Source organism: Arvicola amphibius, chromosome 6, assembly GCF_903992535.2.
Source record: "Arvicola amphibius chromosome 6, mArvAmp1.2, whole genome shotgun sequence".
NCBI classification, from domain to species: Eukaryota; Metazoa; Chordata; class Mammalia; order Rodentia; family Cricetidae; genus Arvicola; species Arvicola amphibius.
The window spans coordinates 1,479,663-1,505,689 of NC_052052.2; the positions used below are offsets into that span (position 1 = coordinate 1,479,663).

At 54.4% G+C, this 26,027-nt stretch overlaps 1 protein-coding gene across 1 annotated transcript; it reads right to left on the bottom strand.

Annotated features, from left to right (window-relative positions):
* Nucleotides 1-205: 205 nt before the first annotated feature.
* On the bottom strand, nucleotides 206-14,536 carry Ttc34 (tetratricopeptide repeat domain 34). The gene is made up of 8 exons (XM_038332314.1): nucleotides 13,756-14,536; nucleotides 8,930-9,758; nucleotides 6,943-7,168; nucleotides 5,572-5,776; nucleotides 4,275-4,441; nucleotides 3,193-3,463; nucleotides 2,300-2,514; nucleotides 206-773 (listed from the first exon to the last, which is right to left on the bottom strand). The coding sequence occupies exons 1-8, from the start codon at nucleotides 14,534-14,536 to the stop codon at nucleotides 246-248; spliced, it is 3,222 nt and encodes a 1,073-aa protein (XP_038188242.1). The 3' UTR covers nucleotides 206-245.
* Between the last annotated feature and the right edge of the window lie 11,491 nt (nucleotides 14,537-26,027).

Consider the following 26,027-nt stretch of genomic DNA (forward strand, 5'->3'; position numbering starts at 1 on the left):
CTTCCTTTCCAGGGAGGGCTCCCTGGGACAGCACATCTCCCCCAGGACCCTGAGATGCCAGCCCTGATCTTGCTTGTGGCCGCTCCAAGGCCAGGTGTGAGCAGAGTACTGAGACTGTCCACTTCAGTGGGGCTGTGAGTCACCCAGGACAGCTGCTCTGCATAAGCAGGAAGTGTCTCCTCCAATTGGATAGCAAAGGACAGGGACGTGTGGCCAGTGGAGAGAGCAGCTCTTGGATCTACTGGTCAGTGCAGTCTGCAGCCAGAGGATACCTCCTTGTGGGTCCTCGCCTTCAGCCTCTTCAGCCCACGGTGGCTGGGGTCCACCAGGAGGCCATTCTGGGCTGCTGTCCAGGCCTCCTCAAAATGCTGCTCCTCTAGACAGCGCTGCCCATGGGTCAGGAACACACTGGCTGTGGGGGCCCGGCCAGGTTCTTCTGCCAGGCTGCTTTGAGCTTGGGCTGGTGACAGGGCCAAGGCCTGGGTGAAGGCCCCTGCAGCTCCATCCGTATCCCCCAGACTCAGCAGCAGGCGACCCCGGGTGCAGAAATCTTCTGTCTGCCTTGGCAGGTCACTGTCCCCCGCACCGTCCTGCAGCACACGATCCAGGTCCCTGAGTGCCCGGTCATACTCCTGGAGCTGGGTCAAGCAGGCCATTCGGAGACGCAAGTAATAAGGCCTGCCACCACCAGCCAGGACGGCCAAAGAACAGTATCCCAGTGCCCGCCTCGGCTGTCCTAAATCCAAGAGGCTGCTTGCTTCCTTGGCAGCGGCCTGCGCAGGGGACAGAGAAAAAGCAGAGTTAGCCTCTGCTGGTGTCCGGTCCCTTCCCTGTGCAGAAGACCCACCCACTTCTGGGGGCCTGGATGTGGGTAGGGATGTCTAGAGGTCCCTAGATAGTCAACTCCATTTGACTGAGGGCTGGCCTAGTATGTGTGCCTCCCCTTGGTCCCAGGGCTCTGCAGAGTCACTGCTAAGGGGTGCAAACATAGCGTGCCAGTTGGTTAGGCTGGATGTTTCTACTAGGAGGGCTGATGGGTCCCGGGGTCCATAGGAACAGGGAACCGGCTTTCCCTCATGGGGTACAGTGCCTTCTCTCTGTACTAGATTGAAGGCTCCCAGGCAGGGCTCTAGGCTTTGAGGTTCACACAAGGGCATCTGCTCTTCTTGTTCCCTGCTGTGTGACCTGCAAGAGCCTCTTGCCCTCCCTGCCGAGCTGCCTGCTCTTCGTGACTGCCTGGTGCAGCTAGAAGGGACTCAGAAACCACCAATGCAAAAGATCACCCTGGCTCGGCAGGAGCTCCGCTCCGCCCAGCTCAGGAACCGGTACTGACTGTTTAGTCACTGGCGCAGAATATTCAGCAGGACTGCTCTTGGTGGGCGGGACCAGAGCGAGGCAGGAAGCTACGAAAGGCTACTTCCGGGTTGGTCCCTGTTGCTGGGCAACCAAATGCTGCCTTGCTAAACCCAGACCCTGGGATCCAAGACCCGTAGGTCTTGGGGTCTCCCTAGTGTTTTCTCGATTCTCCCCTTCAAGCTTCGGAACCTTCCCAGGCCCTGCTCGAGCTCCAGGAACACCGTAGCAGCGCCCTCAGCGCCACTCCCCCCCTTCAACTCAGAATTTCTCAGTCCTCCCATAGCTTGGGGATCGCGATTCCCCTTCTGACCTTTTTAGAGCTTCAGGATCCCACTCCCAGCCCCCTCCAATTCTGGGACTCCTATCTGGCACCCAGGACCCCAGAGACATCTCTGACCCCGATCCTGTGTAAGCTTCTCTGGGTTCCCTGACACTCCACCTGCCCCTTTCTCTTAGCTCACAGTCCAGATCCCAGACCCCCTGTCCGGAGGCTTTTAGTTCCTTAGAATCTAAACTATAGAATACTGTTCTACAGATATGCCCTTTTCCACGTCACTCTGCTGGCAGAATTCAGAGCAATGGAGAGATGCAGGCTCTTGAGGCAATGTCCCTCGGACTCCAAGGCCTGGACTTGTATACCCTCCCCTCTTGCTCTTTCCAGACTGAGTTGGGTCCTGGGGTGGGCCTTGTACCGGGGTAAGGAGCCCAAGTCATCTGTGGCTTGCATGCACAAGCAAAGAAACAGGGTTAGTGTTTTCAGAAATCTTCCATGACCAGATCTGGGGTTTCTTAACCCACCCCACCCAAACCCAAGGGAACCAGCCAACAGCAAGGAGGGAAGAGCTACCTGGGGGTAGGCATGGACTTCTGAAGCTTGTGGTTCTGGGACTAGGTCAGCACGGGGCTCAGGGGGTCCGTCTCACCCGGCTTCCCACCTTCTCACCTGGGTCAGACTCTGCTGCTCTGGGGTATCAAGGAAACGCAGCAGGAAGCTGAGGTCCTGAGTGTCTGTCTCTGCCAGGCACTGCAAGTCATGGGCAGCAGCTGACACAGCTCCCCTTTTAAGCTGGAGCAGGCCTCGCCGGGCCTGGGCAGCCTCTGATGATGGGCTGAGCTGTAGAGCTTCTTGCAAGTGGGTGCCAGCCTCCTGATACTTGCCTGTGGGGATCAGGGGAAGACGGTCAGCGTGTGTGTGTGTGTGTGTGTGTGTGTGTGTGTGTGTGTGTGTGTGTGTGTGTGTGTGTGTGTGTGTGTCTGGGGAAGTGGTATGCCCAGGAAGGGGGACATCTAGCCCCAGGGAGCTACTTTGGTGTCCCCTACTCTGTCTCGGTTGGGGTCCAGTTGAAGGGAGCAGACTCAGCCCCTGTTGGAGCAGAGCTGCGGGGCAGCCTCCTGTAGGCTTTGAGGACAAGTGCAGATGACAGAGAGCTTCCTTTCAAACAAGGGGTGACAGGGAAACACACATGGAACATGTGGATGCACAGGCCCTTTGGGTCTTTTCTCTGCCAGCAGAGGGATCTGACTTGGGAGAGTAAAGGTGGACACGCCTTTCATCCCAGCACTAGGCAGGCAGAGGAAAGTGGATTTCTAAGTTTGAGGCCAGCTTGGTCTAAAGAGTGAGTTCCAGGACAGTCAGGGCTACATAGAGAAACCCTATCTTGGAAAACAAAACAAACAAACAAAAAGCCACAGGCCCTACAGGGGTTGGAGGTCACGGGATTTGGAAACATAGGCACCATAGTCCAGGGACTCTTTCTCCACTCCACAGAGAATTAACAGAGGATCAGGAGTGTGGGACAGAGGCCCGTGCCCCCCTCCCCGCTCTTACACACATACCCAGCCCTGTGAGGATGTCCGTGAGAAGCAGGTGCCAACTGGGCTGCGCAGGGTCGATTCTAATCAATGCCTCCCCCATGGCAAGGAGGCTCTGGGTGTCCCCCTCCCCAAGGAGGCCTCCAGCGTCCAGCCACTGGTTCAGGAGGACCTGGCAGCGGGTATGGAGGCCCTGGGTGAGGGGCAACTGAACTTCTGGCTTCAGGGAGTGGATCTCAGAGACCACAGTGCCTGGATCGAGCTTCAGGGCAGAGAACATGTCCTCCGCAGCTTCCTGCGAAGGGAGGGGAGGCCTGTGAGTGTGGGCGTGGGAGGGCTTTCCTCCCATTCTTCAGTTCTCATATCCTATCTGTGGAGTCTCAGAGGGTCTGTGCCACCCGGCTTCTCACCTTACCTATCCTGACTATCTTGGCCTACCTACCTGTTAGCATTCAGGCATCTGTACTGGCCTGCCCTTGGGGTCCTCAGCTGTAGCCATTAAGAGCACCTCCTGTGGACATTCACTATGTTCCCTTTTAAAAGTGGGCTTTGCCCACCTCCCCTCCCTCTCTCTCCTCCCTCTCTCTCCTCATTTCCCATCTCCCTCCCTCCTTCCCTTCCCCCTCCCTCCCCCCTTGTCTCTTTCTCTGGCCCTTTCTGCCTCTTCCCTCTCCTCTTCAAATAAACCTCCTATGTGAGCCTTGTTGCATGGTGTGATTTCTCTTTGTGGAGTTGTAAAATAAATCACAACACTAACACCTACACAGGTTTATTTAAGATCCACTAGCTGCCCCAAAGGCTTGCATATCTATCCCTGCAGACTGAGGCGGGAGAGCGTGAAAGGTGAATTTGTGGGAATGTGACTCTCATTCTCTGCAACTGCTTGTGGGCAGAAGAGTTCTGACGTGCACCCTGACGGACGGAATGTCATAGGCCACCTTTTTGGGGGTGACTTCTGCCAGGCTCCTAGCTGCAGCGGGGTCTTATGGGCCCCATCACTGGAAGGCCTGACCTTGCTCACCTTCCTTCAGCAGAGGAGGAAGGTAGCACCCCCATCTCCCTCACTCCTGCTTGCCTAGGCCCAGGTGGGGAGGATGGGCTGGCACCTGAAGCTGGTCCAGGGCCAGGTGCACGAGGGCTCGGCCACACAAAGCTTGTACATTCCTTGGCTCCTCCCGAAGCATGGAGTTGAAGTCAAACATGGCGGTCTTCTTCTGACCCAGGATCCCGTAACAGCGGGCTCGGGTGAGGAGGGACTCATTGGCCTGACTCCCTGAAGGAAATACATGTGGTCAGGACAGGGCTTTGGCTAGGGCTCTTGTACAGGGTCCCATACAGTGTCCAATCTGGGTGGGCAAAGGGATACAAGGTCCACCCTGGGGTGCTAAAACTCCATCGGGCACTAAGACAGAGTTAGGCCACCAGGATTACTGGCCACAGGGCAGAAGCCCAAGCAGGAGGGGTGGTTTCTGAGAGAACTAGTGGATCGTTGGGGTGTTTGAGGAAGGTCTAGACCACTGTTTTGGCTGAAGCGGGTAGGCTGGGCTTGAGTAGTAGGGTAAGTTCCTTAGCAGGGCAGAGAAAGGAAGGATGTGGTAGGCAGACTGAGGCTCAGGGTGGGCGGCTATTCCCAGTGAACTCTGGGAGGTGGAGCCCTCCCCCAGACAGACTGCCTCTGCCATACTCCAGTACATCTGCCTAGAGTCCCACACAGGGAACCACACGCTCCCTCTGCAGGCCATTCTGGGCCCTGACCTTCCCCTGCCACTGGTGACCTGCTGGACTGGGTACACCAACCGCTCCCCTCCCTCCTCCTACGCTCCCCTCCCTCTTCCTATGGGCTCCCTTTCACCTACTCTGAGGAGCCAGCGGTGGGGAGGTGACAGCACACGTCACCAAGAAGCCATCACGGAATGCAGGACTACAGGACTCCCACCCCTGACCCTGCCCGGCTCCAGGGACTTGTATGTGCACCGTGGCACTCGAGTACTGCGCTCCAGCATGCTTGGGGAGCATGCTGCAACCGGATGAGAAGACTTGGCCGCATGTGGAGGCAGGTATGAGTACAGAAAACCTGCCACTACTGTGAAGGGCTTAGGGGAGCTGAGGTCTGGCCTACACCTCAGAGGGGAGCAGGCAGGTAGCACCCTGCTCTCCCTCACTCCTGCTTGCCCCACAGAGCAGAATCCCAGCTGGCCCAGGCCCAGGCCCATCTCAGGCTTTGGTACGCTCACCAGATAGCCAGGGTTCAGCACTTAGGTCATCTTGGCAAATGGTCCCATCTCGTCTACACTGTGGAGTGTCAAGGGCACAGGATTGTGTGGAGCAAGCTTGTCCTCAGATCCCACGTCCCCCATGCGTCTGGCACAGGATTAGACCCCTGGCGCTGGTGGGGGTTCCTACCTGCAGCAAAGATGGCCAGAGAGAGGTAGGCGATGGCTTCCCTGGTGTGGGCTTCGCTCTCTGGCCCCCCTGGCCGTGTCCGCAGTATGTTTAATGCCCGTGTGTGACAGTGACTTTGCAGCAGCTTCAAGTCCTCCTGGTGGAAGACGTCCAGGGTGTGCTGGAGACAGGCCGTGTTTCCAGACTGGGCCACCTTCTTCACCAGCTGTGGGGCAAGAGAGGCGTCACTGCTGTGATCTCCGTTGTTCCTTGTTTCTTACTCCCCACGTCCTTCCCAGCACTGGCTGCTCTGAGTAGGTCCCGGCTCTGCATTCACAAGCCTGGGGTGGGGAAAAGCTGTCTATTTTGAGCACTGGAAAGTTTTCCATGAATTGAAGTCCCCGGCCATTTAAGCCCTTGAAGGTATGTTTGTCCTCCATTTCCTATGCCTCCTCCTGAGAGGACAGGGAAGTCAGGAGCCGAGAAGCATAGAATGCAGCAGCAGAAATTGACAGGTCCGGGGTGGGCTCTCCTTTTCCCGAGTCTTGGTGTCATCCTCTGTCACGTGGGTGGAGACCCCACCCCAACATGCTGACCCGAGGAAGACTTGAATAAGTTTGAGCAGGAGACCTTAGAACAGCAAGTGACGGGGACTCTAGGGAAGCTGCTCATAAGGTGTGGACCAAAAGCCAAGGGTCTGGCCTGACTCTAGTCAGGGGTTCTCCTCAGTCACAGACAAGCTCATCTCTCCATGATTCCATCCTAGGAGACACAACTGTTCCCCATGGGCCTGGTGCAGACTCCTGACCCTGGCAGAGAAGGACTGGTTAGTTTCAGGTTTCTGCCCATCCTTCTGCCCAGGGAATCAGGGTTCCAGCCAAACCAGAGGAGAATGAAGAAGCTGGCTGGTCCCTCAGCCCAGACTTCATGGCCGGAAATCTCCCCAGAAACATGAACTGTGAACCTTGGTGCAAACAGAAAGCTCACAACGCCTGGGCCAGGTCTTAAACTCCACCATTCCGAGAGCAGGGGTTCTCAGAGGCTGGGAAGCAGGGGTCAAGAGTCTTGTAAAGCTGCACCTCTATTCCAGGCAGAGTTAGGCTTGAGTAGGAGCTCAGACTATGATCCATTGGTTGTTGGCCACTTTTCATTACACCACAGTCAAAGCAAACAGGAGCACCTACTGTCTGCAGGCACCTCTCAGGTCCTGACCACTCCCTCAGCCAATGAAGGTCAGAGAGGTGAGGGATGGCCGCAGGTGGTGGAGTGGGGCTTAATTTGCCCATTCCAAAGCCCAGGCTGTAAGAAGCAGATCTGGGGCCATGGGATGCACGGTGTTCTCGGCAGAGCAGTGCCCGCTCCTATCTGCACAAACCCACCGGGTCTTCTCACCTGGTTGGCGTCATAGCAGAAGCCCCTCCTCAGCTGAAGCAGGGCCAGTCGCACCAGCACAGGGGCCGCTTGGGGCATCCGGGACAAGGCAATCCGCAGGGATTTGTGAGCATCATCCAGGCGACCCAAGAGGTACAGGGCATCGGCCACCAAGAGGCAGGAAGTCTCATCCTCTGCATCCAGCTCTGTCAGCAACATGGCCAGCTGATAGACACCATAGGCATCCCTGTGGAGAAGGTGGTTCAGTGTGGGACAGGCCTTTTCCTGTACCCCCTACATCACTCACGAGGTCAGGCCTCAGGTGACTCTCGCCCCCAACCATGTCTGTGGTCTGGGTAGCTCCTTTCCTAACGGGCTGCAGAGGGAGGACCGTCACGTCTCTCCAGACTCCTAACCTGCCCCTTCACCCTCCCCACACTCTTTCCAGCACGCCACAGAGCAGGCCCTCTGCAGAAGAAGGGACCAAAATCACCTAAGGACCCTGAGCAGACCCTGCCTCAGTTTCCTTTCTTATTAATATAAGAATTGATGGTTTGGCTTCGCTGGGCTCACCACAAAGAAACAGAACAGCAATAGGAACCCACACCAGGGCAGAGGAAGCTCAAGGGTAGGCATGGGGTGTGGACTAATGGTGGTGGGTGAAGGCTGGGCAGCTGGAGGTACACCCCTCCGGCAGCAGCGTGTCACATGAGCTGGGAGGACGGGTGGGTGGTACCTAAAGTTAAAGACCCTTCCTTGGAGCGGCCTCCTGAGTCAGAGCTACACCTGTCCCCGCTTTGAGACAAGTTGTTATGGAGACAAGGTGTCACAAACGTGTTTAGCAACAAAAGGAAACATCACTCAAGTTTATGAGGAGGATGCAAGTTGCAGCTACAGCAAAAACTCCGTATCTTGCGGCATTTCACGTGCGCAATAAGAAAAGGCTAGAATGACACATTGCAGGGGTCTGATCTTCAGAGGGTCTCATCCCTTCCATTTAAAAAGGAAAGCAATGGGGGCTGGAGAGATGGCTCAATGGCTAAGAGCACTGGCTGTTTTCCTAGCAGACTAGGGTTCAACTGCCAGCACCCATATGGTGACCACAGCTAATTCCAGTACCAAAGTCTGAAGCCCTCTTCTGGCTTTTGCTAGTACTGCAGGCATGTGATCTACATACAGGCAAGCAAAACAAAACGGAAAAAAAAAAATCACAAAATAAGCCAGGTGGTGGTGGTGCATGCCTTTAATCCCAGCACTCGGGAGGCAGAGGCAGGCGGATCTCTGAGTTCGAGGCCAGCCTGGTCTACAAGAGCTAGTTCCAGGACAGGCTCTAGAAACTACAGGGAAACCCTGTCTCGAAAAACCAAAAATAAATAAATAAATAAATAAATAAATAAATAAAATCACAAAATAAAATGTAAATATTTCATTTTTAAAATTGTGTGTGTGTGTGTGTGTGTGTGTAAACGAGTGCAGTTGTCCTTGGAGGCCAGAGGCAAGGGGTCTCATGAAGGTGGAGTTATAGGCTGTTGTGAGTTACGGTATACATACTGCTGGGAACTGAACTAAGGTTCTTACTAACACTTGTTCTCAACTCTTAAGCCATCTCTCCAGCCCCCTGACCTTTTCGCTGCTTACTTTTTTGTTTGTTTGCTTGTGTGTGTGTGTGTGTGTGTGTGTGTGTGTGTGTGTGTGTGGTGTTTGAGACAAGGTCTCACTTTGTAGCCCAGGCTGACCTGGAACTCTACGGCTCAAGCTGTCCTCATGGCGCTCCTCCTGTATCAGTCTCCCAAGGGCTGGGATTGCTGGTGTGAGCCTCCACACCCAGCATATTCCTAGCATTAATGGGAGGAAGCCCATGAGACACCACTTTCTGAGACCCAGGATCCCGAGATCTCAGCCCTAGTTCTAGAGTCCCACCGTTAGCCACCCAGCCGATTCTAGCACGGTTTTCTATCAGACATCTATACCTAACTTCCCCCACCTCCAGCGCAGGGCAGGATCTCACCCCTCCTGCGACTGTGCAGCAGGGCCCGCACCCTGCGCAGCCTTCCTGGTGCAGCCGGGCGAGCGTAGCAACATCCTGCGGCCCTCCTCCCGCAGCACGGTCAGCAGCAGCCCTCGCTGGTTCCAGGGCACGTAGGCTTTGGCGACTAGCAGCGTCTCCTCCGGCCGCAGCCGGCAGGCGGTGACATAGTCCAGCGCGCCCAGGAAGGTGCTGCCCTCCAGCACCCGCAGCAGCCCTCGGCCGCACAGCGCACGCACGCAGCCTTCCGCGTGCGGCGCGCCGTGCTCCACCACCGCCTGGAAGTCCTCGCGCGCGCGCCGCGCATCACCCGCGTGCAGCGCGCAGAAGCCGCGCAGCGCCAGCAGCGGCGCAAGGTCTCCGGTGCGGTCCCCGATGCGCTCCCCAGGACGCCTGGGCCGCAGGAGACGCTCACACTGCGTGCGAGCGCCCGCCACGTCCCCGGCCAGCAGCAGACACTCGGCCAGGCGGATCCCTAGCGCGGGTCGCCTTCTGGCGGGAGCCACGCGGAGCAGGACCTGGAGCGCGTGGGTCACAGGAACCAAGAGCTCGCGGTCCGCGTCCTCTCGCAGCTCCCGGCGGCTTCGCACAGCCTCCAGGAAGCGGTCGAAGCCCACGTCCGCGGCTTCCTGAGCCTGAGCCTGCACGCGTTCGCGGTCCTCGGCGGACAGCAGTGCCTGGAAATGCTTCCGTGCCCCGGCGGGACTCTCACGGAAGGCCTCCTGTAGGTCCAGCAGCACGTCTCCCGCTCGGCCGTCCAGGAAGAAGGCCGCAGCTGCGCGGGTGACCAGCAGGGCCGCCAGGTGCTCACCTGGGGAGAGAAACCGGTATTGCTCTGCCTTCCTAAAGCTCTTTCTGTCAGCTCAGGGTATCTCCCCCAAGTCCGCAGGTAACCCAGGGCCCTGGAACCACAAGGATGACCCCAAATGGCTCCCGTGAGTGATGCCACAGCATCTACGCCAGCGCCACAGCTAGCAGCTTCTGGTGCCACCCAGCACTATTCCCCCTGATTCGGGCTAGGCATCACCTCTTAGTCCCAATCGAAATTTATTTACATCTCCTTCCGCTCTGACTTCCGGCGATGGGTTTTAGTTTCCTTTTCAGGGATGTAGCCCCATCCAACCCACTCTGTGAAACTGGGATTCTGAGTCTGAGTTTGTAGGGTCACCAGTCCTGGAATCTTTGCATCCTACCTTCTTGGGACCCAACGCTTTCCTGTAGGAAATCAGAGATAGCAGAAGGAGGGGCTCCGTAATCTGAAGCCTTTACCAGAAGAGTGGGTGGAGGTCACTGGCTGAATCTCCTGGCTTCCCATTGTTAGCTTGAGGGCTACAGTGATGGACACTCACTCCCCAAGGTGTAAGGATGGATCTGGAGAGCAAACTATCACAGCCCCGAACCCAGCAAAACTACAAACAACCAGTTTGCACAGACTGACCAAGAAACCCACTGCCAACAGGGTCCCCTGTCCAATCCTGGTGGCAGAAGTCAAAGGTGTAAACAGAAGAAAGATCAACCCTGGAAATAGCCACACTTCCTTCCAAGAATGCAAACACACACACACACACACACACACACACACACACACACACGTACACACGTTCAGTTTCTTCATCGTCCCATAGGCCGTCAACGCTCTATTCATTTTTTTCTTCTTTTTTTGGTATCAGATTATCTATTTTATTTTAAATTTTGATGACTCTTCTCCCATCTCTATGGTACTGATTTTTTCATTATTATTTCACTTTTGAATTAATTTCCGTTTTTTTGGGTGATGCTGAGTAGCAAATCCAGGTCTGTGTACATGTCAGGCAAGCATTTCACCACTGAGTTATGCTACCCCAGCTAGTATTTTTTAAGTTGTAGACCAGACATTTGAGCAATGCCCTGTAAAGACTCTCATTTAATTATGCTCCTCAGACGAGGGCTGGATTTTGTATTCGTAACCAGTTAAGTTACCTGGACTCAAACTCCGAATTCTGTAGCACAAATAATTAAAACCCGGAGACAGAAATTGGGGTTCAACCTGAAAACCAGAAAAGCCAAGCCACTAGAGAAGTCTTAACCTATACCAAGGCTGGGCAGCTACAAACTATGCAGACTAAGCGTCTCTCTCCTCCCATTTTATATTCCCTCTAGTGCTGGGATTAAGGGCATGTGACTCCCTAGGACTGGGATTAAAGGTGTAGGCCACCACCACCTGGATTAGTTTCTACATTAATATTGTGTAGCCCAGGGATGTACTGAACTCACAGAGATCCATCTGACTGTCACTCAAACCCTGGGATTAAAGGTGTGTGTCACCACTGCCTGACCTCTCATGGCTTTAGCTTTGCTTCTGTTCTTCAGGCAAGATTTATTTATCAAAATACAAATAACATATCACTATAAAATTCTGTCTCTTTGTCTTCAGAGCCAAATTCTCTTTTTAGTTCTTCCTGATGTGTCACAGGGACAATCTTGTCTCTCCTGCGTGCATCCAGTTCAGCAATCAGCCATGGGTTTATTTCTATTTATTTATTTATTGATTGATTGATTAATTGATTGATTGGTTTTTCGAGACGGTTTCTCTGTAGCTTTGGAGCCTGTCCTGGAACTAGCTCTTGTAGACCAGGCTGGTCTCGAACTCACAGAGATCCGCCTGCCTCTGCCTCCCAAGTGCTGGGATTAAAGGCGTGCGCCACCACCGCCCGGCTTTCAGCCATGGGTTTAACATTAAGATTCTGCACTGCATTCCTCCCGTGGCCCCCTTCTCGGGACTTTCTGTCTCTCTGACGTCCTCTCAAGCGGGGTAAAACCGGGGCTTTCAGTTGTACGCATGATTGCAGAGATGGTAGAGGAAAAGCCTCCAAGCCTCGGCCTCACCTCGGTTAGCCCCCACTTCCCACCTTCAGACAGTCACCACCCGACACCTTCTTTCGAATACTTGGCTTTTGATATTTCATCCAAAACAGGTAGCTGTCACCGGTGGGACAGGTGACCTGTGAGGACCATCCACCTTTCCCAGAGCCGGATCCGCCTTAGCTTTAGCAATGTCCATGGCCCGGGACTTCTAAGACGCCAGCTCACTGCTTTCATTTTCCGTTTTCTGGGGTTCGCTAACGAATTTCCTTTCCGATCAGCTGAGTAAAGAAAACGCTTTTCCCTTGCTGTACTTCCATCTTGTTTCCACGGGGCTGGATACTTTCCCCAGGTTTTGTTGCTGTGTTTTCTCTTTGGGGAAGTTTTTGCCAGTTACTTTATTTATTTATTAATCTCACTGATATGTAGGAATGCCACAAATTAAGTTTTTGAAGGGGACAGGGTTTTTATATGTAGCCCTGGCTGCCCTGGAACTCAGTCTGTAGGCCAGGCTGGCCTCAAGCTCAGAGATCTGCCTGTTTCTCTCCACTCCCACCCCAGTGCTGAGATTAAACGTGTGTGCCACCGGCCTGGCAAGATTTATTTATTTTTACTTTTGTGTGTGAGTGTTTTATATGCATGTATATCTGTGCACCATGTGCATTCCTGGTGACCATGGAGGTCAGAAGAGGGCATCAGATCTCCTGGGATGGGAGTTACAGATGGTTGTGGGCTGCCATGTGGGTCTTGGGAGCTGAATCCAGGTCCTCTGCAAGAACAGCCAGTGCTTTTAATGCTGAGCCCGTTCTCTAGTCTCATATGTTCTTTTAGTATATTACTGAATATGGCGAATCATATTATTCTGGAAACATAAACTTAGCAAGTTCAATATTGCCTGTTGCTTTTGTTTGTTTTGAGACAGGGTCTCACTATATAGCCTGACTGGCCCGGAACTCACTATGTGAACAGACTGGCCTTGAAGTTACATCCATCCTGCTGATCCTGCTTCTGTATCCAGAGTGCTGGGATTACAGGTGTGTCCTGTCACATCTAGCCACAAGTCCTATATGATGTTATGCACTTTTGCCGACCACACACATCAGAGCCAGGACACGGAGCCTCTGGTTCTCGCCAATTCCTTCCTGTTCCTGTTTATGTTTCGGCCGGCAGGGACCCTGGCATTCAGCAGACACTTTGTCCCTCCTTGCCACATCCCAGCAACTTTGTGTGACCACAGCTGACCACAGACTGAAGTCCACAGAAAAACGGCAAGCTGAAAGAAATCTTTACTCTTTATAAGTTGATTATCTTAGGTGTTATGTTACAGCCAGAGAAAGCTGCTAGCATAGGGTTGACGTCCGAGTTAACCCCTCCCCAGTCACATCTCCGAGTTAACCCCTCTCCAGTCACATCTTCAAGACTACCTCTTTAAATGTCTTGGTCCACAGCGTGTGATTCAGTGACACCCCAGATTCATTATTTCCCTCCAGCCCAAGGGCATGATCTCCTGTCTGCCGTCTCCCTCAGCCCCCACCTTCCTAGTGCCCTCGCTCCAGCCTTCCGCCTTCCCAGCGCCTGTCTCCTTCAGCTTCCCTCAGACTCCTTCTGACTTCCCAATCTCCCAACTTCCTCCCAGCCTTCCAGATCCCAGCAAGTCTGGCCTGCCTGACTCCTGAATCACAGTCCATACACAATACCAGAAGAAGCATGGTTGGGTCTCAGCTGAAAAGCCACCTCTTCTGGGAAGCCCTCTCTGCTAACAGCCAGATTTGTGCCTTGCATTTTATAAGGCAAGAACCTTGTTTGTTCCTTTCTGGGTTCTGTCTTTTCACCGTGGTGTCCCCAGCTCCAGCCCCAGCCCTTGCCCCACCCCCAACTCTGGTCCCACCACAGACTGGTTTTAGTTGTAGCTGGAGTGACTGTCGCCACGGCTCTCGGGGGATGTGACTAGTGATTCACTGTCCTACCTTGAGGTCTGCTCCCCGTTGGGTCAGGCTGAAGGTCCTGGCTGCACGCTGCCAGGCAGTCTTCAAATCTGCCTCTTTGAAGCAGAGCTTTAGCTGACATGGAATCCACCCAGCTGCCCCTGGGGTCCAGGGCCTTCAGGAGTGCCCGGCAGTTGGTCTCTTGTGGGCCGCTGCTCCCTGTGGCCTTCAGGAGTCCCGAGAGGTGGTCCTGGAGGGTGCCACGTAGCGTGGGGAGGTAGGGCTGCTGGTGGCTGCGGATGAAGGCCACCGTCCGGTCTGCACTGGTGGCATAGGTCTGAAGATAGGCAGCTATGCCCTCACTGACCTGGTCCACAGAGAGAACCCAGGCCAGGGCACGAGTCAGCTGTAGCTCCAGGGTCTGCTGGGAGTGTGCATCCAGCAGGGCATTGCAACGCTGTACCACCTCCGTGTGGCGCCCATGGGCCAGCAGGCCAGCTAAAAGGTACAGGACGGTGGCAGGGTGGTCTGGGTAAATGGCACCGAGGAAGGCAGAGGCCAGTGGCCCTGTCAGGGAGACCACGGTCATGCCATCCCAGTGGATATCAGGAATCTGACTGTCCCCACGACACCAGGCCTCCAGTGTGGCCACCACAGGTGCCCCTGGGGCCTTGGCCAGGACAGCCTGCACGTGCCGCACGGCCGAAGGGGCGTGACAGCTGAAGGCTGCCAGGTAGAAGCCTGTGGCTAAAGGCAGCTCCCCAAGGGCCAAGTGCTTGTCCCCTTGCTGGCAGAGGCAGGCCACGAGCTCCTGAGCTGACATCAGGGTCTCAGTCCCCACTGCTCCGTGTTCGGTCTTCATGAGTACGATACCTACAGAAGGGGAATTGTGTTAGTGTTCAGGCATCACGTTCACCTGCCCCATAGCCTCTCTTGAGTCTGACCTCAGAGCAACCTCCCAGCTTCTGCCGCTAAGAACCCAGAACCTGTACAGACCCTGCTGGATGGAACCTGGGACCTGGTCACCAAAGAGACATTTTTGGAACCCCTTGACAGGCAGGCTGTCTCCATTAGCTGGACTTGGGTTCTACTGGGGCCCGTCAGTTTGGGTTCCAAGTTACTACTCTTATCTCTTGAGCCTCATTTCCCCCCTTTGTCAAGTGGGATGGCACCCTGCCTACTCAGGTCAGTCTCAGGGGGCCTTGGTGACTACGTCTGGGGAGCAGCTGAGTGCTTAAGGGGTCAGGGCCTGGGCATAGTCTGGAACACCTGGCTCCCTCTGTCAGGAAGGCAAATAACTGCAGTGTCTCGGAGCTCCAACCCAGCAATGCACCCCCACCAACCTGCTCAAGCCTGGGTGATACAGGCTGAGAGCTAGGGCTGGAGCTGGGTGTGGAACGGCACAATAACCCACGGTGAGTTCTGAGGTAAGACTCCAGGACTAACTTGTCCTCTAACCCTGGCCTCTGACCCCAGGAACTACTCTTGGCCTTTCATTTCCTGGTCCCCAAGTACTTTCAGTGAAGAGTCCCAGTAAGCCTTCCCTGACAGACACAGGTACTCAGGCCTACCCTCAACGCTTGCACTCACAAGTTGAACCAGCCAGGTCTGGGGATGGAGAATCTCCGACGACTCAAATTCCTTATTAGGCTGGGACCAGGGTTAGTGGGTGCAGCCGCTGGTCAGCCCCAGGTACTCTGGGCCCCTTTGGAGACACAGAAGCAGGAGAGGCCAATCTCCAGTTTCCAGGGAGAGTATCAACATCCCAAAGCTGCCTGGCTGCTCAGCTTTGCTCTCTAGTGGCCAGACATGCTCAGACTCAGTACCCACCTCCCCAGCCCTTGCAGTGGTAAGGAGGAGGGAGGCTCAGGAGAGTACAGCCTCGGGTTCTGGGTGAAGCTGCGTGATGACTTGTGCTAATCCCCGCCCTACACATTCAGACTTTGCCTTTGCACCCCAGAACTCAGCCTTAGCAGTTGGGATAGTGTGATCTCCACACCACTCCCACTCCCAGGCCTCTCCCTTCAGGCTCCTGTCCACTTTGGTGTCCTGTGGGTCTTCTCACTTGCCCCCGAGTCCCTGACCCCACAACCTGCTCCTTGAACTGGGCAAGTGGGCTGAGATGCATTTCTGTGCCCACAACCTGTTCCTGGTATTGCCCTGGTGAACTCCTCCTTGTTGGGGAGTGGGGCACAGGGTTCAGTTTTGGAAATTGGGTGTAGATTCTGGGACCTGAGAATCAGTCCAGATTCAGTCAGTTGCCCTATGGGGCATGCTGGGTAACCAGTTTCACATGGCCGCAGAGGGGTTCTGCTTTGGGCAGCCCCTCCCAACTCACTGCATCAAGGTGTCCAGGTTTGGGGCAGTGCTGGCTCTTCTGGGGGCTTTGGGGACTGGGTGCAAGGTTGCTGGGGAGTGGGGTCCTCTGATGTCCTCCTTAGACATCCTTTTTGGAAGGTCCTACACCCCTCTGTGGAAGGAGCCTATGATACGGAAGGGCCTGGGCTGAGGGCTGAGGATGCAGGGTGGGCACAGCCAGCAAGGCCCATCTCCTTGTATGGCTAACCTCCTCCCCAGCTCCTTGACGTTCACAAAGGCATGGAACTCGGGCAATCAGCAGTGGTGAGGGCTTATTAAGAAATTTCCTATTATGTTACTTTGATTACTTTCATTTTAATTACCCTAATTAGGCGAGCTCTGTAATGGAGTAGGCTGTCCTGTGGGGCTGTTGGAAGGGCCTGGGGCACAGAGGGGGCACTGACTATGGCAATCACATTAGCCCTGATCTGTCCCCTGTGTCCTGCCTGGGTGTATGGAGCCCGAGAGCCTGCAGGCACTGGCCAGATGGGCCGTCTTCTGGTTGGGAGTGAGCTGTAACTGCAGCTCCCATTTGAGGGCAGCACGCCTGGATGCTGGGCCCTACCTGCCCATGCTATCTTCTCTATTGTGTTTCCATTTCTGATACCGTGGTAGACACACACTGGCTGCTGGACCTGGGTGGAGAGGCCAAGGCCTGTGGCCCCGAGTTTCAGAATCTGGACATGGGAATAGATCACATGGCTTCAGTCTCCCTGTGTCTGACTCAAATCTATCTGGTGGTGATCAGAATTCTGGCCCTGTGCACGACATGGGTCCTGCTGCCCTAGACACCCTGCCTTGTTGGGAATCCAGTTGGCCCTGCTCCATAGTGATAGCCCTTAGATGCCACATGAGAATAGTTGCATAAGAGGTATACTGATTATCTGGCTTCATATCTGTGGTTGTGGTTGGCCCCTGAGAAAGACGGAAGAGTCATGGCAGCCCCCAAGGGTTCCCCAAGGCATGCAATGTCTAAGCAGGGCCTTGGGATGCCTTTCATTGGAAAGAGCACTGGACTGGTGACCAGGGTCTTCTTAGATGAGCAGAGAACAGTGGAGAAGTTGAGGAAACTGAGGCTGACCTTCTGGGGTGCAGGTCTGGCAACTGTGAGTTACTGTTCAGGGACAATGCTCGCAGGGCCTATAGGGAGTGCTTTCCCAGCTCTCCAGAGGAAGATTGGGAGTGGTTGTTCCCATGGGAAGTCTTTGCAGATCCCCTTCCCAGACCCCTAGGTGCTCCCCAAGAGGACTGAATTAGAAAGATCTGGTCCATGTCTTTCTAGAATTCAGGCATCTCACCCACCTAGTGGGCAGTGGCGACTTGCCCCTCAGATACTGGTATGTCCCTGTTTGTTAGGTTCAGCCCCAAGGGCTGGGGAAATGTTCCCCCTTCTAGGTGGGGGTCTGAGAGCTACTAGCAGCGCTGGACTCAGTACAGTTCATGACACAACTCAGCGGTAAACTGGTCAGCCTTGTCTGCCCATCCCGGGCCTCCAAGGGGGTCTGAGCTTCTCTTTGCCACTGACCCGGCATCCCTGAGGGAGTTCCCGAGCATCTTATCCACCTGCCTCCCTCCCCTTCTGCTCCTCCACAGGTGCTCACCTCAAGGGTTCATCGTGTCTAAGCCAGTTTGAGCAGATCGGCATCCAGGATCCCCCAAACGGCAACCTTAGGCTCCCAGGAGTGCTCTTCACTCCCCACTGGCCCAAGAGCTGGCTACAGCATTGTCTATGAGCTTGGTTCTTACCCAAACCCACCAGGGCCACCTGCCTCCCAAGCATCCAAATTGCTCTGCCAGGCTGTGTAAGCATCCGAGCACCCTCTAGCCATTAGAGCTTGGGATACCCTCCCCAGCCAGGGTTCTATGTGACCTCTCTCGGTAGAGAGCCCTCCAGGTTTCAGATTATTTACCTGGGGCAATCTGGGAGTCACCTAATGGCGTTCCAGTTTGTCTTCTCTGGTGACAGTGAGCAGGAACTGCAGGCAAATACGAGGCTCCTCTCCTCTCCTCTCCTCTCCTCTCCTCTCCTCTCCTCTCCTCTCCTCTCCTCTCCTCTCCTCTCCTCTCCTCTCCTCTCCTCTCCTCTCCCTCTCCTCCCCTCCCCTCCCCTTTCCTCCCCTCTTCTCTCCTCATCAGCCTAGACCTCTGGTCCTTGGCAGGCCGTGCAGCTGGCAGACATGCCCAATCCACACCTGCCAGGTCTCCTCTTGTTCCCTGGGGCTCTTGTTCCACCCAAAGATCAATAATGTAGTAGGACAGTGTGCTCACTCCCCTTCTTCCTGCCATCTGCCCACCTGCTGCTTCTGGCTGCTTCAGGCTCTCCTATAGGTGTGGAACCATCCCTATGGCCAGGAGGTAGGCGAAACCAAGAGCTGGATGACCGAATATGGAAAAGGTTATGGGGTCTATGTTCCCGAGTTTGTGGGGACTGTTTATTTGGGTCTTCCAGGCTCCTGTGTTGTAGACAGCTCAGCTACAGACAGGGTTGTGTTCACAGAGAAAAAGCCATGGCCCGCCATGACTGGTTTGTTCAGTGGGGACCCCATCTTTCCTCTGAGAATTGGGTTCTGAGGCCAGGTGGTGGGCCTAGGCCCTAAAGGGGAGACTTGGCTCAGAAGTTGTGCCTGGAGCCTTGGGTTTCTGGCTACCTGGCCACAGGAGCTGGGCTAGAGAGAGGAGACCTTCTCAGATACGCCTTCCATGAAACTCCTTGGCTCCCCCCACATTGTCTCACCATCATCAAAGCATAACACATTTCATCATATCCCACCTCACTGCCTGCATGCCTGCAGCCCACGTGTACCACGTCTGAGCACCTCACTGCCTGCAGCCCACGTGTACCACGTCTGAGCACCTCACTGCCCGCATCCCATCTGTACCACGTCTGAGCACCTCACTGCCTGCATGCCTGCAGCCCACGTGTACCACGTCTGAGCACCTCACTGCCCGCATCCCATCTGTACCACGTCTGAGCACCTCACTGCCTGCATGCCTGCAGCCCACGTGTACCACGTCTGAGCACCTCACTGCCTGCATGCCTGCAGCCCACGTGTACCACGTCTGAGCACCTCACTGCCTGCATGCCTGCAGCCCACGTGTACCACATCTGAGCACCTCACTGCCCGCATCCCATCTGTACCACGTCTGAGCACCTCACTGCCTGCATGCCTGCAGCCTATGTGTACCATATCTGAAACACAGCACACAAAGCCCACTCCCATCCTAACCTAGGGATCTGCCTTGCCTCTTCTCACCTGTTTCAGCACCTGAATTACTCAGGCCACTCGCAGTGGTCCCTTGTAGGGCCAGATCCTACCCTGTTCCCCCCGTAAGCCTGGTCCTACTCAGGGTCTTTGGATCCCTGTTTCCTCTCATTATCCACCTGGTTCTCCTTACTTCCTTTAGGCCTGGGCTCAGTCATCCCCACCTAGACAGACCCAGTTACATGAAGGAACTTCTCTGGTCTGCTCTGTCACCATCGGCATCAGCCTTGTGCTCACTTTTTGTTGACTTCTATGCTGGGATTCCAACTGAGGATTCCAACCTCCCAACTGAGGTCAGGGTTGGGTTACCATCACCTAGAAGCTGCCTGGCAGGCAGCTAGGAAGGAAGAAAGCAAGGGGACAAGTGAGGGAGAGAAGACAGGAAGAAGGAAGGGAGGGAGGAGGGAGGAAGGAACAGGAAGGAAGGAAGAGATAGGAAGAAAGGAAGGAGGAAGGAAGGAAGAGACAGGCAGGAAGGAAGGAGGGAGGGAGGGAGGGAGGGACAGGACTGCAGAGGTTCTGTCTAAGAACTTCACATGACTCTGTGCAGGGACATCCTGGACTCCTAGGTCAGCCCTGAGATGCACACAGGTCTCCCTGAATTTAGTCCTATAACTGAACATGACCCCACTCTTGCTGGGCAGAGATGGCTCTGGAACCCATCCGTTTAACACCAAGAAGTTCTTTGGGCCCAAGTACTGCCCAACTTTTTCCTTTGCCTCCTCTTTCTCCTGAAACTCTGTCACCAACGGGGGCGAGTGAGTGGGGGTGGTACAGAGAGAGATTGATGGCCCTGCGCCGGGAGCCGCTTCGCAGTCTGTGTACACAGCCTAGATTGGCTTGAACTAACGAAGTTTATCAACCAGGCCACCAGGAGCCATTAATCACTCAGAAAAATAGAGTAAAATGACTTCTCAAAATGCCGAGGGTATAATGATCATCTTGCCCATTCTGCTAACTGCTGCCATTTGTGTCTGAGATACTTAAATATGCAAACAGTAATTAACGTGGTAATGAACGGGGGCTCAGAGCCCTCCCCTCCCCAAGCTCATTTGCATGTTAATTATCATCAGCAACCAGGGAAACAAGTTATAAACAGCCCAATTAGCAGCCGGATCATTTTTACAAGAAATCGCGTGCACTTTGACACAAGAGCAAGCGTGAGATTAATTACGTCAGGCGGAGCTGCCCCACTGCTGGGGTGTTCAGGGTGTCGTAACTTTGGTAGTCTGGGTGAAAGGGAGGGCGTTGACTGTGGGCTTAGCGTGCACTGGAGTCTCTGATCCTGAAAGAGAGGACAAAGGTGGAGGGCAATTCTCAGGGAGAGGATCCTGATCCCGTCGCTGTGACAAGGGAGCCCATACTGAAAGTTGGTGCTGTAGCTGGAGGGATGGAGGCTCCAGCCTGTTACAAGGACAAGTTGGGTTCATGAGGGTGGGAGATGGGAGTGCTCCCAAGAGGAGCTGTCCAGGGTCCAGGATTGCTCAATGACTCCATAGGGTTCTTGCTCACAGCAGCAGAGGTACTGGGCATCACAGGTTGGGGCCGTTTACCCTGACTAGCAGGCTTTTTGCTACAGACTGACTAGGTTGTCCACAGGCAGGCCCAGATGAGGCTTGCCCACAACTGGACCGGTCTAAAGTCCATCATCACAAAGTCTAAGGTCCTCCACCCCTGTGTGTGGGGGGACTAAGCCAAGCAGGCTGTGTTCTTCACCGGAAGCAGCTGTGTATGCCGTACGGTTCTGGGTGCCAGGCTTTGCTCGTACAGTAGTTCTTTGAGGGGTGAGACCCAATTCCGCAACCAGGAAGCTAAGGTTCAGAGAGGTGGAAAACCTGACTGCGGCCTGGGCCTTGGAGAATCCTGGTTTCTGCTAGGTGCCTTCTCTTTAGGAAATTGGTTTGCCTCCTTCCCCAGATCCACCCACCATTCTGGCCCACCGTGTCTTTTCTCAGGCCCTGTCTGCTTTGGTTCTTTCTGCCGCCCTCCTTGGTGGAGCTGGTACTTGATGAGCACCATCCTGCATTCTCCCCAGAGGAGCTGGAAGACGTTTTCTGGAAAGCTCCTCTTCTGACGTTTGTACTTTTGAGCCTTGGGGTCTCAGAAAAGCTTTTCCTTCATCTCCACAGAGCAGAAGCCACCAGACAGCACTGGAACAAGTTCCACGCCCTGTGGCTGAGCCTTTTGTCTTCCTAACCCTTCCCCTTCCCCTCCCACACCCTTGAAACCCCTTCCCACTCTTTCTTCCCCTAGTTCCACAGGAGACCCTGGGGTCTCACATAGGTGCCACCTGGTTAGCAGGAAGATGGTTTCGACCTCCTTGGATTTTGTGGCTACCCAAGGGCTGTGACCACACCTGCAAGGAAGCCACCATCCCTTAGCACAAGGCATCTGGGGACAGAGAACAAGCACTTTTTCCTTTTCTAGGCACCAAGAAAGTCCTGGTGTCTGCCGCTGCTCAGTGCCTCAAAGATCAGACTCTTTGAGGAACAAGGGAGGAAGAAGCTAAGCCTAGGCCACTTCCCGCTGTGTCACCCCACCTCCCTGTTACCTCCCCCGTCACCCCTCCAGAGGCTGCTTCTAGACAGGTGCTTGTTCCTCCTGGTGGGTGTTTTGTTTTTGTTTTTGTTTTTGTTTTTGTTTTTGTTTTTGTGAACTCAGGTGTCATATAGGAAGTCTGAGAACCTTGGGCCAGGTGCTGGTGACCATGGGAAGGTGACAACCTGGGTAGATGACTTCAGGTTATCAGTTCCCATCCGGCTGACTTGGATGGATGCAGGCAGAGGGGAGTGTTTGGCAGCTGGTCACAGCGGCAACCATCCACATCAGGAGTCTTGTAAAGAAGGACTGTGTCTGGGTTACTGTTGGCTGCCTGCTTTGGAAACATGCTGGAAAAACAGCCATTTGGGAGATCAGGGTGAGATCCCTGGGGCGTTCTTTTAGAACTATAGGGAGCTTTCTGCTTAAAACTAGGCCTAGAATCCAAAGAGGGGGCAGGGCCCAGAGGTGCAGTGGGGGTGATGGTCAGCCTTTTAATTTTCTAGGAAGCCTTTTAATTTTCCAGCAAAGGGAAGGGCCCCCAAAAACTGTATGAGTGGTGAGGAGGTTCCCCAAGATCCCTGGGCAGAAGCTGCCTACAGACCCCTTGCTGCAGCTACGTGCCTAGGATGTCAGAGGAAGTGAGACCCTTCCAGGCTGGCCTGTGTGCCCCAATGCTTGCCCGCCCCTCATTTTTTGTGGTTGCTGATCAGGGCTGACCCATCACAGCTGATGAGTCAAGGATGTTCAGTTCCTTCAAGAGCAGGCTCCCCGTTGAGGAGCAAGAGGGTAGTCCCAAATGGATGGAGGACTCTGGGGCACCTAGTAGTGAGCCAGAGGTGGTGGGCACAGAGGGTGGGATGTGAGTTGAAGATTCTGTGTTCTGGTCTTGGGTCTGCAAGACCACTGGGGCATGAGGCAAAAGACTGGGTCATGGGGGCTCTGGGCAATGAGCATGATAATCAGAGAACCCAGGAAGGCCCAAGAGAGTCCTACTGGGCTGGGGACAGGGGGCACACTGCAGTTGGGTTCCTGCGCCATGGTGCAGACAGCTGTGCATTGTGATCGGGTGGGTGAGGCTGCTTCAGAGCTCTGCTAAGGTCTTAGTGCGGTGAGGCTGGGCATAGCACAGGTACCGTCCACATGGGAGCTGATGAGCAGTGGGTGGATCCACAGGATAACTGTGAGCCCATTGCTCAGTTCTCTCACCTATGGTACATGACCAAGTTCTCAGGAATGGAGGCAGCGGAGACCCATGCTCATGACCTTTGTCTGTAGTTCTGCCATGCCTGGAAGCTGTCATCTGCTCTACAGGCTTCAGGTTTTGCTGAGACCCAGGCATGGTCACGCAGCCCCATATCTGTATGCAACTGTGATTGTCCCCCGGGGTGTACCGAGACTACAGGGGTATACATACAGGCTTTGGATGAGCTTCAGTTGGTGCAGGTCTCATGGGACACAGACCAGGGAAAGCATCCCTTGTCAAAGGTGAGGACACAAAGCCAGAGAAGGAAGGGAACCTTCAGGAGCAAAGCCACTTGCTCTGTGCCTTAAGGAGCCCACAGCTCTTGCCTGGGAAGTCACACGTGAGCAAGGGGATACAGATCTGGCAAGGATGGTTGGGAGTCTGGCTCTGCTGGGGTGGTCCTTGCTGCTTGCCTCTTAGGCCTTATCAGGATGTTTCTGAAAGTTGGATTCCTACATCAGTGAGTCCGACTGTGTATCTGGGACCCCAGATCTATATCAGTGAGTGATAATCTCCAGGGAGTCTGGTGTTGATGAACTAGGCTGTCATAGAGATGTGTATGGAGCCCAGGAAGGGTAGCAGATCAGCTGTGTTGTGGGGGCTCAGTTCACACCTCCTCCTTCCTCACACTGACTCAGCACTGGCTCTGCCACAACTGATCCTTCCCAAAACCTTGGCTTTTTCACACATCACCAAACAACACAAAGCTTTGCCTTTCTCATGGAGTCTCAGTGCTGTACCTCTACCTGTCAGGCAGTCTGCAGTCCGGTCTCCAGCATGGTTCTTGCTGTGCTCCCATTGGTGGTTAGCCGATCTTCCTTCACCCCTCCCTGAGACGGTAGGCCCCTCAAGGTGGGGACATGTGTCTGTATGGCAGAAATTGTCAGGCTCAGCTGAACTCCTGACCTCCATGGGGGCTGCTACTGCCTCTGCTTTCCCCCCACCCCCTGTTTAAGGACCCTGTCTTTGATCTCCCTGTGATGTCCCTACTCCCTGTCCAGCTTGGCAGCTTTCTTGTGGTAAGGACAACGGCCAGGATGGATGGGCGTCTGGGTGCACAGCTCATGATGAGCCACAGGTGTGGCAGGGTGTGAACGATACGCCTGGGGACCTGCCCCTGGTCCCTCAGCCAACCACTGCTTGTGTGTGCGGTGTGTGGCTATAAGTCCAGATGCGGGAGAGGTCACCAAGTCTGTGGCACTGGGGTTTTTAGCATGTGGCCAGTAGGACACAGCAGCTGGATTGTAGTGGTGGGCAGGTGGCTGGGGATCTTGAATGCAGCTTTTCCCCATAGCTGCTCACTCTGGCCTATGACTCTGGTCCCATATGGAGGTCTATCTCAGCCTCCTACCCAGGGTAGGTATCTGCAATCAGGGAGGGTAAATCTTTGAATGTCTGCTGCCTGTGGAGTGTCAGGAGGAGCCCCAAGACAGCCTCTTGCTGTGCTCACAGGACCTTAGTGACTGAAGGCATCAGTTTTATTTTTCTGTTGAATTCCCTCAGATGACTTGATAGCTGAGCCCTTCTGGGCTTTGCTGGGTCGTCTGGTCTTGGCTCAGTTCAGTTTGAAGCCAGGAAACAAAGCCAGCCGTCTCATTGAGGGTGATATTCTTCCCCAGGCTTGGACTCTGAGGCCAGCTTTTTTTATGATTTGAGTCTTGTGGTTATAAAAAGCCTCAGATCATGAGAAAGTTCACTTGGATCCACAGCCCACTCCCCTGGGGAGTAACTGTCCCTGTCCCCTTGGAGAATGGGAATGGAGCCCAGAACTGGCACACTGAGGCAGAGTTGTTGGATCCAGTTTGGCAGTTCAGATGTAATCTCTGTATTTGGCATTGCGAATACTCAGGCTGCTGAAGAAGCGCTGGCGCTGCACTGTGCGGGGATGAGCCTGTGACTGCTCACTTACTAATGTCGTAGTTAAGTGGTCGTTAAATCTTCAGTCGGGCAGCACAGGGCGGCTTGCCTAAGGGCATGAAGAGTGGTGGCATGTAAAGGGAACTGGACGATTCTCTGATTCTCTTTGCCAGTTGAAGTCGTTAGTACTTGGGAAACTTTGTTTATTGAGATCACAGAAATCCTCACGCAGGAAACTACATTGTATCTATAAATACATGAAGTGTTTAAAGGAGCTGTCTGAGCCCCACCCCTGGAAAAAAAGATTGCTACTTTGAAATTAGTAAAAGAACAGGGTGATGTTGCAGAGATGGCTCAGCCATTAAGAGCAAAGCAGTTAAGAGCCATTGAGAGTGAAGACTCATAGGTGGCTCACAACTCTCTGTAACTCCAACTCCAGGGGATCCAAGGCCCTCTTCTTGCCTCTATGGACACCTGGACACCTCATGTACCCTACCCCTGTACACGCAATTAAAAATAGTAAAAATAAATCTTTAAGGAACAAAAAAGGACAGAGAGAGAGAGAGAGAGAGAGAGAGAGAGAGAGAGAGAGAGAGAGAGAGAGAGAGAGAGAGAGAGAGAACAGGGAGAAGTTTCTGTGTTGCTCAGGGACTTAAGGAGGCGTGTTTCTCTCTCTTCACAGGGACCAAGACTATTGGGGCTATCAGTGGCAGCATTGATCACTGTGGGGCACCAAGGGTAAGGAGCCAGGCAGGACCTATGGCCCCAAGTATTGAATGAAATATTGGGAGAGGTGGTGGTGGGTACCTCTGTGTAAGCTGGCTGCTGTCCCTGGACTGAAGGCCGTGGTTAAGCCTCCCTGAGCGTGGCCTCTGACCTGAGGGCAGCATGGCAGTGTCTAACCCTGTGGGACACAGAGCCCCTGTGGGCCTGGCTGGGCCTCGAGGCCTCCAGTGTCTTCTAGAGATCTGGTGGGGTAGGAACAGGAGTCTGTGGGTTTGGGAGCTTCTGAGTACTAGGGGAGCCTGGCCCTGAGCAGAGTACAAAGACCT

What these genes read in the sequence shown, in the direction of transcription:
- Ttc34 (XM_038332314.1), bottom strand. Translation starts at nt 14,536, where the DNA reads ATGTCAGCTCAGGAGCTCGTGGCCTGCCTCTGCCAGCAAGGGGACAAG. An exon ending in TCTGGCCATCTTTGCTGCAG is followed by an intron (nt 4,442 to 5,571) that starts GTAGGAACCCCC and finishes TATTTCCTTCAG; the next exon opens with GGAGTCAGGCCAATGAGTCC. An exon ending in AGCAGCAGAGTCTGACCCAG is followed by an intron (nt 774 to 2,299) that starts GTGAGAAGGTGG and finishes TCCCCTGCGCAG; the next exon opens with GCCGCTGCCAAGGAAGCAAG.